The 13,693-nt window shown below is 31.3% G+C and overlaps 1 protein-coding gene across 1 annotated transcript; it reads left to right on the top strand.

The window, feature by feature from the left end:
- Positions 1–3,483: 3,483 nt before the first annotated feature.
- On the top strand, positions 3,484–6,951 carry LOC147803204 (uncharacterized). Its single transcript, XM_087150471.1, has 2 exons — positions 3,484–4,366; positions 6,923–6,951. The coding sequence occupies exons 1-2, from the start codon at positions 3,484–3,486 to the stop codon at positions 6,949–6,951; spliced, it is 912 nt and encodes a 303-aa protein (XP_087006597.1).
- The last annotated feature ends 6,742 nt before the right edge of the window (positions 6,952–13,693 follow it).

Genomic DNA, 13,693 nt, shown 5'->3' with positions numbered 1-13,693 from the left:
CCTGGCATAACGTTTAACTAACTATCTAAAATTCGATGGAAAAATCTACAGATTATCTAGAACTTAAAATATCGTCCGCACAAATTACCTTGTTTGAACTCACTCCTGGAAAACATTTAGTTTGCGTCTTTAAACATTAAAATCCGATAAATGGATGAAAAGTTATTCAGAGTGGTTCGATTTTTTTGCACCACGTACTTGATATTTATAATTTAATAAAAACTTAAATTATTCATATATTTTTAAAATCCAAGTTCAAGCTGTAGAAGTTTAAATTTTAATTGAAGACATGAAAGTATCTATTAAATCTTCATACAACTTGCAGTGGGTAAAATAGTGATTGCTTCTGTCACATTATCTGTTATAACATAATATTTTAACATGTATTATTGCGAACAGCAGCATTAGATATCATTAAGTATTATATTATAAAAAAAAATATTTGTAGTTTTTACTGAACAGCAATCAATAAATTTAATTTAAATACAAGGCACAATACGTTTATACACACAGGTTTATTTATTCATTTATTTATAACCGTCGTTGAATCGCCAACCCAAGACTGCTAATGTTCAACTCCGTAGCCTTGTCATTTTGAACCCAATTCAGACGACAAGGGCACTCCTGGATCAAGTATTGGGAGAAATTTGTCGTCCTGGGTGACTAATTTGATGGAACTAACCCGCATTTGCGTTATTAAGAGAAGAGAATCACGAAAACCCTCCACGGTTAATCTGACTGCAAGGGGACCCTAACCCATGATCCTACCACCTCTGAGGATATTTTACGTCAGCACATACGTCGATGCAAGAAGGATGCGGAATTAATATCGACCAGCAATCGGGATTTCACCTCATTGAATCACCTCATTGGAAGGCAAACGCTCTATGCCCTGAACTATCACGGCTCCACACACATTGGTTTAGAAAAATAAGATAAAAATAAAATTAAAACTGTCCAATAAAAGTCAGCTTTTTTTTTTAAATAAAAGACTGCTTCCTAAAGAAAATCCGCTTGGACTTTCTTAGAAAAGGCCAACTTTTATAGCTACCCTACTAACTAATGCTTAAAATGGACAAGCATTTCGAAAACACTATTTGTGGTGGAAGAAAAGGTTTACTGCCTTTGGGTTTAACATTTGATGGCAAAATTCAAATTTGTCATTTTAAGAACAAAATCTTTAACAGTTTGCTCTTGTTATGTTATATTATTTTGTGGGCAAGATAAAAATTTTAGTCAGGTTGATCTGTAAACTAATAATTTGCTTTTGGTAATACGGATTATAGCAATTACTAATGAAGTATAACTGCCTATTTTGGTTCATTTTTTAATCATTAAATAAAACAGCGATTGTAAAAAATATTAATTGTGATATTCATCCAAAAAAAAAAAAGAATTAAGCTTTCTTATGAAATTTTTTTTAAAAAATATTGAAGCGCTCAACGCTGTTGTTTAAATTGTATTGCAAAGAAAATTTCGAAAAAATCAAAATAGCGATTAAAATAACAGCTAGTGTTTTTACTATTTTTCTAAATTTATACAATGTGCAAAATAAAGAGTGGACATCCTGAATAACGTATGATCTAATGATCTGATATTTTTTTCTGGATTCTTAGGACTGAATCTTAATAGTTTATGTCTTAACCTATAAAATTTAATTATCGGAAGATAATTCAGGCTAAAAAATAATATCTGATAAATATTTATTATTTTATTAAGTAATAACCGAAAAAAACTTGATTTCTGAGGTATAAAAAAAACCTTACATAATTTTAAAGTATCTAATTTTAAATAATAATTAAAACTAATTTGATAACTTTAATTTTTCAAATTTCAATACAAAAATCGAACAAAATCGTTCGAATAGTTTTTGAGAAATCAAATTTTGAATATACGATTCAAGATATAACATTAAGAAAAAGAGATTTTGAAGAGTATTTCGGTGACTAAATGTAAAACCAATATGAAAGTTTGATGATGCGTTTCTTGCTAAACTTTCTAGAAAAATAACAGCGATAAAGCTGGAAATCTATTAAGTTATGAATGAAGCAAAAATAAATTCTTCTTAGCCTAATTAACAGGGCCATTGGCATGTAATAAACACTAAATTACTTAATATTTTCACAAGAAATTTCAATGCATAGAACGAAAAATTTGAAATTTCAACATTAGTTGCTGTTATCATTAAGATAATTTCAACAGCAAAATAATGAACAACGACACTATTTAATTGCATTTATTTTTGATTTACCAATGCCCATATTTAAAATTGATTTGTCATAAAGGCTTGATGGAGTGCAATTTTTGAACCTAATCCAAACATTAAAATCCCAACATGCATGGAGTAATTCCAAGGATAAATAAAAATATTTTCAGAAGAGATTGCAATTAACATCAAATTATTTTAAAAATTATGTAATATTATTTTTAATTTCAAAAAATACTTATATTTGTATTATATTAAATTTTCAAACACAATTTTAATAAATCTATTTTAACAAAAAATTAAGAAAATTTTTTTTCAAATCTACTAAACGAAAGGTTTTTTCAGTACGAAGTTTTTTTAATATTTTTTCAACTTAATAGTAAAAAATTAACAAAAATTATAACACTTTTAACTGAATATGGCATACGCAATTGCAAAAAAAATTGTTTTAATGTTGTATTAATATTTTAAGAAACGTATAGTTGTAGCAAATTTTAACATATCTGACGGATGTAAACAAATCGGGTAAGACTCAATGCATTTATATAAATGTTTAGAAAAAGACTACATAATCATTCTTACTTTTCAGGATAAAATAAAAATCCAAATTTTTTCTTTTTTAAATGTTCAAACTGTAACGATATTAACTACATGCATCTTTAAACATACATCTCACATCTGTTTTTATTTTCCAGAAAAGAATGGAGTCTTAAATTGTTTGATGGCTTTAAAATAGTTGTCAAACAATAGACGTCTTAGTATTTATTATAAGGATTCCTCATCTTGGCCCTCTGTGGATGTATTTTTTCTTTGTTCTCACCAATTTACAAAGGGGAGTCGTGGTGGCTCTGGGGATAAAGTGTTGGGTTCGAACCCTAGCGATGGCTGATCAATACGAATTTCGCATCCGTCTCGCACCGATCACAGTGCCGAAGTAAAATATGATCAGTGGTAGATGGATCATGGATTAGACCCTTGCCGACAGTCTAACCGTGGGAGGTTTTCGTGCTTTCCTCTCTATGAAACGAAAATGTGGGTTAGTTAAATCCAAAAATACTTCACGAAGTCAAATTTCTCCCAATACTTGATCCAGGAATTCCCTTGTTTTCTGAATTGGGTTCAAAATGACAAGGCTATGGAGTTGAACATTAGTAGTCGTAAAGATTGGCCCTGATGTTCGGAAATTCATCTACCTAAACAGCACTCAGAAACTTATCTTATATGGAGCAGAAATTTGGTTTTCCCAACAGGTAAGAATCATTAATAGATTGAAAAAAATGGAAAGAACTTCTTTACCATCTATCACTAAGGCATACAAGACTGCATCTACTGACTCTCTCCAAGTACTTGCTGGAACAATTCCTCTAGATATGGCAGTAAACATAGAAGCTCAACTTAATAATATTTTTCAACATGAAGAAGAACATATAATCTATAAACCAATACCTACACCTTATATTTATCATCCGGCTGAAGAAATTTTACTTAAATATCAACTGCATTTACCTACTTATAAAGGACTAGAATTATTTACAGATGGATCAAAAATATTAGTTAACAATGAGTTTAAGACAGGATGCGCTTTCGTGGCCTATCTGGAGGGAGAGCCTGTTGAAAGAAAAACCTTTCGCATCTCTGATCACGTTTCCGTGTTTAAGGCTGAATTATGGGCCATTCTCCAGTCGATTCGTTGGCTTAAAGAACAAAGAATTACAGACAATATCTCAATTTATACGGATTCCCTGTCTAGCCTGCAAGCTTTGGAAAGCAGCAACTCTAAAGAGTATTTAGTCCACTTAATAAAACAAGAATTCACAAACAATATCGCTTTACATTGGATAAAAGCACATGCAGGACATAAGGGCAACGAAGAAGCTGATAGGTTAGCCAAATTAGCCTGTGAGAGATCAACGGTCGACCTGTTTGAAGATCCTAGCAGGCGGACTGCAAGAAAAACTTTGGAACGCGAAAAATTGATTGAATGGCAGGAGAGATGGAGTGACAGCTTCACAAAGGGAAAGCACACATTCGAGCTCCTCCCGAAAGTTCAAACGAGGAAAATCATGGGGAATTTCTTTTTAAATCAATTCCTAACTAATCACGGCTGTCATGGACAACATCAAGCCAGGTTTTTAGGGGGAGCTCAGCTGTGCAGTACCTGTCAGCTTGTTGAGGATTGGGAACATATTTTAATCCAGTGTACAAATTTTAAGCACATTAGAGAGAAATTTTTTCATTCAAAAACCACCTACGAGTTTATAAAGCAGCATTGGTCAAACCCTAAAATAAAAAAGGGAATTGAGGAAATAATAAGAAAATTGTTTAGTAACAAGGCACCTCCCTGAATCCTGATGGCCTTTTGCTGCCTCTTGTTAGGAAAAATACACCTAAATCACGGCTTATTAACTTACCTGTTATGGTTTGATTATTACTTGAATTTTCTCTTAAAATGTTTTTTTTGGAGCTTTAGTCTCATGCTTTGTCAATCTCTGCCCCTATGTGATTCCTCATTTTGAAAATTTTAATCACTTGTGTTCCTAGAGTTTTTATATATGGTATATATATGTCCTTTCTGTTTAAAAAAAATAATAATAATAATTACTGGAATTTGATAACTTTAGTACTGTTGTGCCAGCCATAATTATATTCTGAGTTACAAACATCCTTTATTTTCCATGTGAAATTGTTTCCTTTTATTAACTTTGCACCCCTACTGAAGATGCGACATCAATATCTCTTCTGATTGTTACTGTTTATTTTCTTTGTAATGTTTGTTTCCTTAGTTTATTTCTAAGTAGCACCGTTTTCTGGATTTCATATTTAATATTCCACCTATTTGGTAAAACTCTAATTTGAAAATTTTGAATATGTTTGCTCATGTAATTGAACTGTTACGCTCACTTCGAACTTTCGGAGTGCCCCCGGATGCCCCCTTACGGGGGCGGGACGGGCTTAAGCTTGTTATTAGTAGTCGTAAATCCCTAAAATTGGGTCGAATATCCAACGACGGTTATAAAATAAAATTTACAAAGGGGTAGGAGTTAAATCAATTCTACAGATTCGGAAAAAGTTTTTTCAAAGAGATTTTCACAACTGATTAAATATTAGTTAATTAAGCATATCCCTTGATGTTTGATGGGCATTGATTGGACAGGGGGACAATTAATGACCAGCGTGTAAAAATACGTACTTTTTACTTTCGTTAAAAGTAAGAAAATTGCCATGTATTAGAAAATTGCCATGTATGCATAAAAGCGAAAAATTTTCTTGATGGTAATTTTCCACTCTGAATAAAAAAAGCTCTTTTTAAGTTAAGGAAAATGAAAAAGATAGTGTTCATCAAAATTCATCCTTATTGGAATCAAAGTTTTAGAAAATATGTTCTAAAATCTGCTGTTTTGAGCGGAAAAAAGCAAAAGGAACCGGTAGCAACGTTACTAAGGGTTTTAAATAGAAGTATAAATAGTATTACTCTAACTAGAATTGTTTTTGAATCTTAATTGAGAAGTTAAAATTGAATTTATGATGGTTCAGATCTTAAAATTTATAGAACATGAGAATGGAGTATCACATTATCGGAAAAGAAGGCCGCAACTTGTTCTGTAAAAATTGCAAACAAAATAATGTATAAATATGGTCATAGGCATTTCAAACCATAAAATTCAATAAAAAAATTCATTAAAAAATTAATGATACTTATATTTTACAAAATGTAAGTGTGCACGGTGCAAAAGATCATAAGAGCAGGGAAAAACGAGACTGTAACTTATAGTTCGTCTATTTAAAGAACTCCCCTTAGGACAAAGTCTAAAACCGTCTACTGTTATGGAAATCAGAAAACAGCAGAAATAATTAATCACAAGAGGGTACTTTTATTAACGTCAATGTTTCCTTAAATTTGGTAATAAGCACTACCGGTATTATGGTAATTGGTGTAGTTTTAATAGGTAACAAAAATACTTATGGTACAGTGTATTTTATTAGTCAATTTGGTACCTATCAAAACTGCATCAATTCTGCGCAGTTTTATAATAGATATTGTTATTATAGATTTGTATTACTAATGTGAATTATTTTTATACCCTCCAAAGGCTCAATTTTAAGAACTGATTGGATGGAAATTATAAGTAAATCAATCAAGCAATTTATTTCTCATTATTATTCGTAAGTAAATTATACTTTTACAAGCTTTTAACTAATGTACTTTATTATACATACATATACCTATAAATTAATTATATGTTTTGTACACAAATAATCATCTCATTTTCAAGAAAGTTGAATCTTAGTGAAAATAAATTTTAATTTAGAAAATTTTGTGTTTGATAGTCTGCATTTTTAGCATTTTAAGATAGTAGTTTAAAAAAAATCTTAGTAAAATTTAATGAAAGTTGTTAAAAAATTCACTGGAAATTTGAAAAAAGTTCAGAGGGAATGTATTGTCTCCGATTCTATAACATAATTTAATAATATATATTAATTAGTCAATTGTTAGCATTAATTAGTTAGCTCTTGAGTTCACCCTTTTGAGCTGTTAAGACCGACACTTACTAGTTTTCATCAATCCGATCATTAGAACAAAAGTTATGCAGAGTTATCTCACTTTCTCTCTCTTTTTTTTAAGTGGTCCATGTGAGCTGCTAAATTTGAATGAAATCAGAGTGGGATGTTATTCATGCAAATTCATTGTTTCTACAGCAAAATTTATTCTTTTAGTTGCATTTGTTTTTGCTATTATTGTATGAAAGGTTAATACTTTATGAACTTGATATCAAAACAGTTTAAAAAGATGGTACAATCGTGTCGATTTATTTATTTTTACAAATGATTTTTTTTAAATAATTAATTTTTTTGTTGTTGTTTCTTTTTGGTAATTTAGTATATTTAATGTCGCATTCATCATGATGCACTTTTTTTGGATCTTGGTCCAATAGATGCGACTTTTTATATAGTAATTTTGCCAAACGTATTTCATTTTTTTTTGTTTTAATATTTATTTTCAGCGGGATTCTTCAGAAAAAAACAGAGCCAGAATGTTAATTTTTATAGAGATGATTTATAGAATACCTACTTCTCTTATTTACTAAGGGAACGTGATATATACTTATTAGTAAATTATATGAATAATTGATAAATTAAGTTATTAATTAATATCATAAATTAATATTCAATTTTATTAATCAATTGACAGAATAATTGATAAATCTATTTTATTAATATGAAGAGATTGAGTCGAAGAAAAATAGAACTATAGTCATGAATATTAAAAAAATTCGTTAAATCTGAAACAAGTCTTATAGTTGAAGGTTTTAAGGCAATTGTTTCGCTTTCAAATTTCGAACTTCTCCAGACTAAACTTTCAAACTTACTCAAGTGGAAATTGGAATTTAGTTAATTTTTATATCTGAATGACAAAACTACCCATTGAATTTTTGGGGGCTATTTCTATATCATGACGCCCGGTGGCTGAGTGGAGCCACAGGTCCTTGGTTCGATCCTTGGGCCGGGCAAGGTTGACTCAGCCTTTCATCCCTTCAGTAGGATTGATGAATGAGTACCATGGGAACTAAACACTGGGGGTTTCGTGCTCGGCTGACCCCCTAACCGGAACATCTGCTCCTGCACTCCAGAGCCCAAGGTCAAGAAAACTAAGATGGGCACAGTAGGCCTTGGCCCTCTATGGGCTGTCGCGCCCCTGAGTTCAGTTATTTCTATATCATCAGTCCAGAATCTTATTTTGAATCAAGATTAATAATAATGTTCTTTGTAGTCTTGGAAGTAAAGGAAATGTCTTTTAGCTGTCACCGACGTTTGTGATGCTGTAGTGTGTCTACCAATACATAAGCACATTTCTAATTCATTAGTATATAAGATATGTTAACTCGCTTCAATGTTGGGGTACCTTTTCATAGATGAATTGTCGATATGACTCTCCCCACAATGCAATTGATATTAAACAACTTTGCAAATTTTATTTTTAAAGTTTTTCTGTTTAATAAAATTTATTTTCACTTTTTTTTTATACTTTAAGTCTCATGTATTTCGTTTTTGAAGATTAAGTTATAAATAATATTGTGCTCATCTTGTAGCTCACTCGAGAATAAAAAAAATTTTTTGTGGCATCTGAATTTTTTTTTTACTACTAGTTATATTTCTATAATGAATTTTGTTAGGTCTGAAAGTGAAAAAAACTATAAGCAAAAATTAATTACTCACGCATCTGCCTTGTAAAATTGTTTTTGTGAATGATCTAAAAAAAATGATCCTAAAATAAAATTTTCTTTCAAGCCTGCGCAATTTTAACAAGTTTTTATATTAACTATAAAAAATGTAATAATCAAACAAAGAAAAACTATTTAGTTTCAAAAGATTAATAAAGACAAAAAAAAAATTCAAGTTGAGATATGTTTGGCATCTTTCTATTATAAGCTACATATCGGAAATAAATGTTTTTCAAAAATGAAATTTGTTTTATCAGTTTTAGAAAAATCTATTTCAGCGTTTATAGCATTAGCAATAGAGAGAAAACAGTTGCGAAGCCACTTTTTATTGAAATCAGTAACGAAGCACTTGCATTGTTTTTCATATTGCACGACAAAACTGGAGCCAAAGTAAAATTGTTGCTTGGGTATTGTTTTTGGTTATTATTTTTTATTGGCGAGGCAGCTAACCAAAGATTTTGGTGCGATAATGGTTTTTTTTATTATTATTTTTTTATACAAAAAACTGGCGCTTTCGGTAAAATTTAAATACTGCAGTTTGAGAAAAATTATATGAACTTGAAATTAATTAACTTTACATAAACTTTAGATAAATTAGATTTTGTTTGGGTGAACGGGTGGACAAAATTTTTTAAAGGGCTAACAATTTGCTAAAATGGGAGACAAAGTTCTAACTGGTGTTTTTTGATCGGAATTAAGATAAAATTCGTTTTCTGGGAAAAAGAATCGCAATATTTTGTCAAGGCCATATTGTAAGAGAAGTTTAAGTTAAACGAAACGTTTTAGTGGGGTAAGGATTGCCTACTATGGATTTTGTTTAAAAGCAAAATTCAAGCCTCGGGTTTTTTTAAATTAAAAACTTGTATTGGCCATTAATCACTTTAATTTACAAGTGGGTTTCCCTTATATAGCTTAAATTTCAAGGCAAAAAATTCAAACTTTCAGTTTGTAGATCAAAAATCGTCGCTTTGAAACTAAACCGTGGTAACTCAAAAAAGCAAGTTTTTCAGGAGAGTGATTTCAAACTTTCCGCGCTAATGCTAATCGCGGGAATGCGATGACGATTTATCTGCTCTCTAAATTAACTTTATGGAACTATAAAGATAACAGGTTGTTTTTCTAAAAGGGTGACTTTTTTTACACAAAATGACACAAAAATCTCATTTTTCGACTTTTTTGAGTTACAACGGTTTAGTTTCAAAGCGACGAAATGATCGAAAACGTTTCTTCGTAAATACTATAATAGACTAAAAATATTTTTCGGGGGGTAATGGTTTGCTTAAGGATTTTCTATAATGGACTTACTATTAGGTTAAAAAAAATAACAAAACTTATTACCTCTTATACTTGATGACTTTGGAGAAGCTAATGATAATTTTTTTGGTAGGATAACGATTTACAATGAGTACGCTAACGGCAAAATTACTTTTGCCGTTAGCTAACGAAATGTTAGAGGGCGGAGGAGATCTAAATGCTTCTTACAATGCGTTAAATTTTAAGACAAAATTCAATTTTATATTTGCTTACTTTACTGTTTAGGCTAAATTTGCTTTTTACCGAAAATAGTTTGGAGGGATAACGGTTTCCTACAATAATTTCAGGCAGACAATGGTGCTGGTGAAATGGTTTATGGTGCTTCAGATAATAATTTAACTATATCTTAATTTGAGCCGTGGTAGTTCAGGGGATAGAGCCTTCAAATGAGGTGAACGGGGTTTGATTCCCAGCGAAGGCCAGTCGATACGGATTCCGCACCTGGCTCGCACCGACCGCAGTGCTAACGTAAAATATCCTCAGTGGTAGACCGGTCATGGGTTAGAGTCTCCTTGCCATCAGGCTAACCGTGAAAGGTTTTCAAAAAGTCCTCCTGGACGGCAAATTTCTCCCAATACGTTACACAGGAGTTCCCTTGTCTTCTGGATTAGGTTCAAATTTACAAGGTTATGGAGTTGAACATTAGCAGTCGTAAACCCAAAAAAGTAAATCGGCTGTTCAACGACCGTTATAAAATATTTCTTAATTTGATAACTGTTTTTGGATGGAAGGCTTAACATTTATCTACAAGAAATTAATGTTAAATTGCAAAATTAAAGTTATTTTTTTTAACCCAGTTAGGACCTCTTTTTGTTGTAGTTTTTTAAATTTTTGATCAGTAATTTTGAAATAGTAAATTTAAATTTTGATTTAAATTTTAATTTAAATTTCGATTTAAATTTTAAAATGGTAATTTCTCACAATAAGCTAAGAGTTATGAAGAATTTTGGTTCAAAAATTAGCTTAATCAATCAAAAACTGCTTTGGGTAAAAACACTTTTGGGTAGGTTAAAATAAAACATTCCTGCAACAATAGAACAGGGGCTCATAGATATCAAGGATCTACAATTTCATGACCAATGCAATGATGTTCAGCATTTAATTTACTTTCTGGGCAAGTTGGCACAAATTAATTTGGAGTTGGTGTGCTTCGAGTAAACATCTAAGCCAATCCATCCCAACATTATCGCAGTGAGACTTTTTTTTAAATCTTTTTGTTTTAAAGAGAAATTTTTTTAAGTTGGTTGGCTAATGAAAGTTTTTGATGCCAAACAAAGGCTTACGATATACTGTTAGGGTCTAACTGAGTTGTTAAATTTGAATCTTTAAGAATCGTGAATTTTTACTTAACAAGAAAGTTAACAAGAAACTGCTTTCGTCATTATTTTCAGTTGGGTCAGTGTTTTTTTTTTTTAACTATTTATAGGTGGAGTGGGTAACAAAGTTTTGGTTGACAAATGTCTGCTAATTATTTTCTACAATGTGCTAAATTTTGAAGTCCGATTTCTTTTTTATTTTATATCATAACCGTCGTTAAACAGCCGTACGAATTTTCAGTTTACGGCAACCAATGTTCAACTCCATAGCCTTGTAATTTTGAGCACAATCCAGAACACAAGGGAACTATTGGATCAAGTATTGGAAGAAATTCACCTTCATGGATGACTTTTTAATGGAACAAACTCTCATTTGCGTTACGTGGAGAGAAAAACCATGAAGACCTCCCACGGTTAGCCTGGCGACAAAGGAGACTCTAACCCATGATCCGTCTATCACTGAGGATATTTTAAGTCAGCACTGTGAACGGTGCGAGGCGGGTGTGGAATTCAAATTAACCAGCCTTCACCGGGATTCGAACCCAGTTCACCTTATACGGGGGGGGGGGTGAGTGCTCAATCCCCTGAGCCACCACGGCTCAAGTCCAACTTCTTGTTCAATTCCATAGACAGCAAGTAGCTAAACTTGTTAAATAAACTTGTGAAATAAAAATATTTAGCGTTCGGGACGCAAAGATAAATAACACAAATGCCATTAGAAGGTATTAAGTGGGACAGGCAATACCCGTTAGCAGTACTACGTTGAACAATGATTAACAAAGTTAAGAAAGGGAGATTTTTTATTTATTTATTATAAATAATATTAGTTTATGAATATGTTTCACCTACTGTCACAGTAACACTTTGTGAAATGTTAACAATTTACTCTTTTATTTAAATCTTATCTTTTAATTTTTTAATCCTTTATTTCTTTTTTATTTATAGAATTTATTTCACACGAAATTTCCCTAGTGATTTTCTTAAATTAGGGTTTTGTCTTCTCGATTTAAATACAAATATTTTTTTTTAAATATCCTGTTTGGCAAAACTTCACTTTTCTTATTATAAAGAATATTAACTTTCTGTTCTCTCCTCTTCGCTGGTCATCACGGTTATTATACTTCCTGTGGGGAGAGATGCCCCTCTATACCCGCCTTTATTTTTTCTTCATTTATTTTTTCAGGGGGGCTTAATCAATTTGATTCGTCTGATTTTCAAACTCTTCGCTCTTTAAATTTAGTAGTCTATCGCTTTTTTGGATCAATACCAATTAACGAATTTTTTTAAAAGATTTAACACTTTAGGTCCGATTCGAGAGAAATTTTTTTTGCATCCTTTTTCTTTGCTTTTAAGTTTAATAAAATCCTCGAACCGTACATTTCTGTTAATTGAATATCTACTTTTTAAAACTTCAATTTTCTTTAACATTAAAGACCTTTTCAAATTTAAGCATTCCTTCTGCATTTATCTTAATGATCATCATTTAAATTTGTCTTTTTCTTGTATCTTATTCTGATGCACGACGCTTTATGTTAAATTCTCTTGTCCCCCATTTCTAATTCAAGGCTTTTTTTTGTTAAAATTGCGTCAAAAGATACGTTTTACTGGTAAAATTGTGAATTTGTTCTAAATACATGTTGTGCTAAACTAAGAGAATGTGGGAATACACCATTTTATTTGTGTTCATTTTTGTGATGGTTTTTCATTTTTTTTATTTCTGTATGCGGTGAGTAATTTGGTTGTTGATTGGTTGTTATTTTGAGTAATGTTATTGATTTGAGTACAGGTTTTACTTCACTTTGGAAACATCTCACCTTGTAAAATACTAAGCTTGTGTCTGGCTATAGCACGTCATTGTCTTATTTATTTATGATCATAATTAATTTTAGTTTTCACCTTATTTCAAATTTGGTGATACCAATTTATCCAAACCTCACACTTTGTGACCTATTGGGTTTTCCAACGACATCATTGTACCGATTTTATTTAATGATCACGTTCATCGTCATCATAAATGGCTCGACAGCCCAAGGCGGGTCTTGGCCTTCTGAAGAAGTTTTTTCCATGCTAAGCTTTTTCCTGCAACCGAATTTCCAGTCCTTAGTTTTTAAGACCAAAAGGTTTTTTTTTTAAGCCATCTATCCATTTCAAATTCGGTATGCCTCTTTTTCGTGAACCAACAGGTCTGGCATTGAAGTTTCTATTTTTGGTACGATTTTCATCCATTTTGAAATAGTGGCCTGCCCATTTTATTCGTCTCTTAATAAAGTCAGTAATATCAGGATCATTATATGAGTGATAAGGCTCTAGCTTTGTCCTTCTAAGGTACACATCATTTTTTTTTAAATTCCTCCAAAAATACTTCTTAAGACCTTTCTCTCAAAGGTACCCAACATAACCTCCTTTGTACAAGATATGGTCCAGGATTCACAAGCATATGTTAAAATTTACTTTAAAAGAGATTTATATCATAAAACTATCGTTTTTCTATGAATTACATTTTTTAAATTTATTTTCGAATTCCATTAAAACAACTATTGGCATATTGTTATATGATCACGTTCCCCTTAATTTAATTAATCTTGATCCTATTTCCGGCCTTAATTCGTTTGTGTGTTACATACTTATAAAACTCA

The sequence above is a fragment of the Parasteatoda tepidariorum genome, chromosome 9 (genome assembly GCF_982258835.1).
Source record: "Parasteatoda tepidariorum strain Cologne lab strain chromosome 9, Ptep-v5.0, whole genome shotgun sequence".
Taxonomy (NCBI): domain Eukaryota; kingdom Metazoa; phylum Arthropoda; class Arachnida; order Araneae; family Theridiidae; genus Parasteatoda; species Parasteatoda tepidariorum.
This window is presented reverse-complemented; position numbering and strand designations above follow the sequence as displayed.

Bases quoted from the DNA above. Each gene is read 5' to 3' on its own strand.
- LOC147803204 (XM_087150471.1), top strand. From the start codon at position 3,484: ATGGAAAGAACTTCTTTACCATCTATCACTAAGGCATACAAGACTGCA. The intron at 4,367-6,922 runs GTCAGCTTGTTG...TTATTCTTTTAG, and splicing joins AGCTCAGCTGTGCAGTACCT to TTGCATTTGTTTTTGCTATT.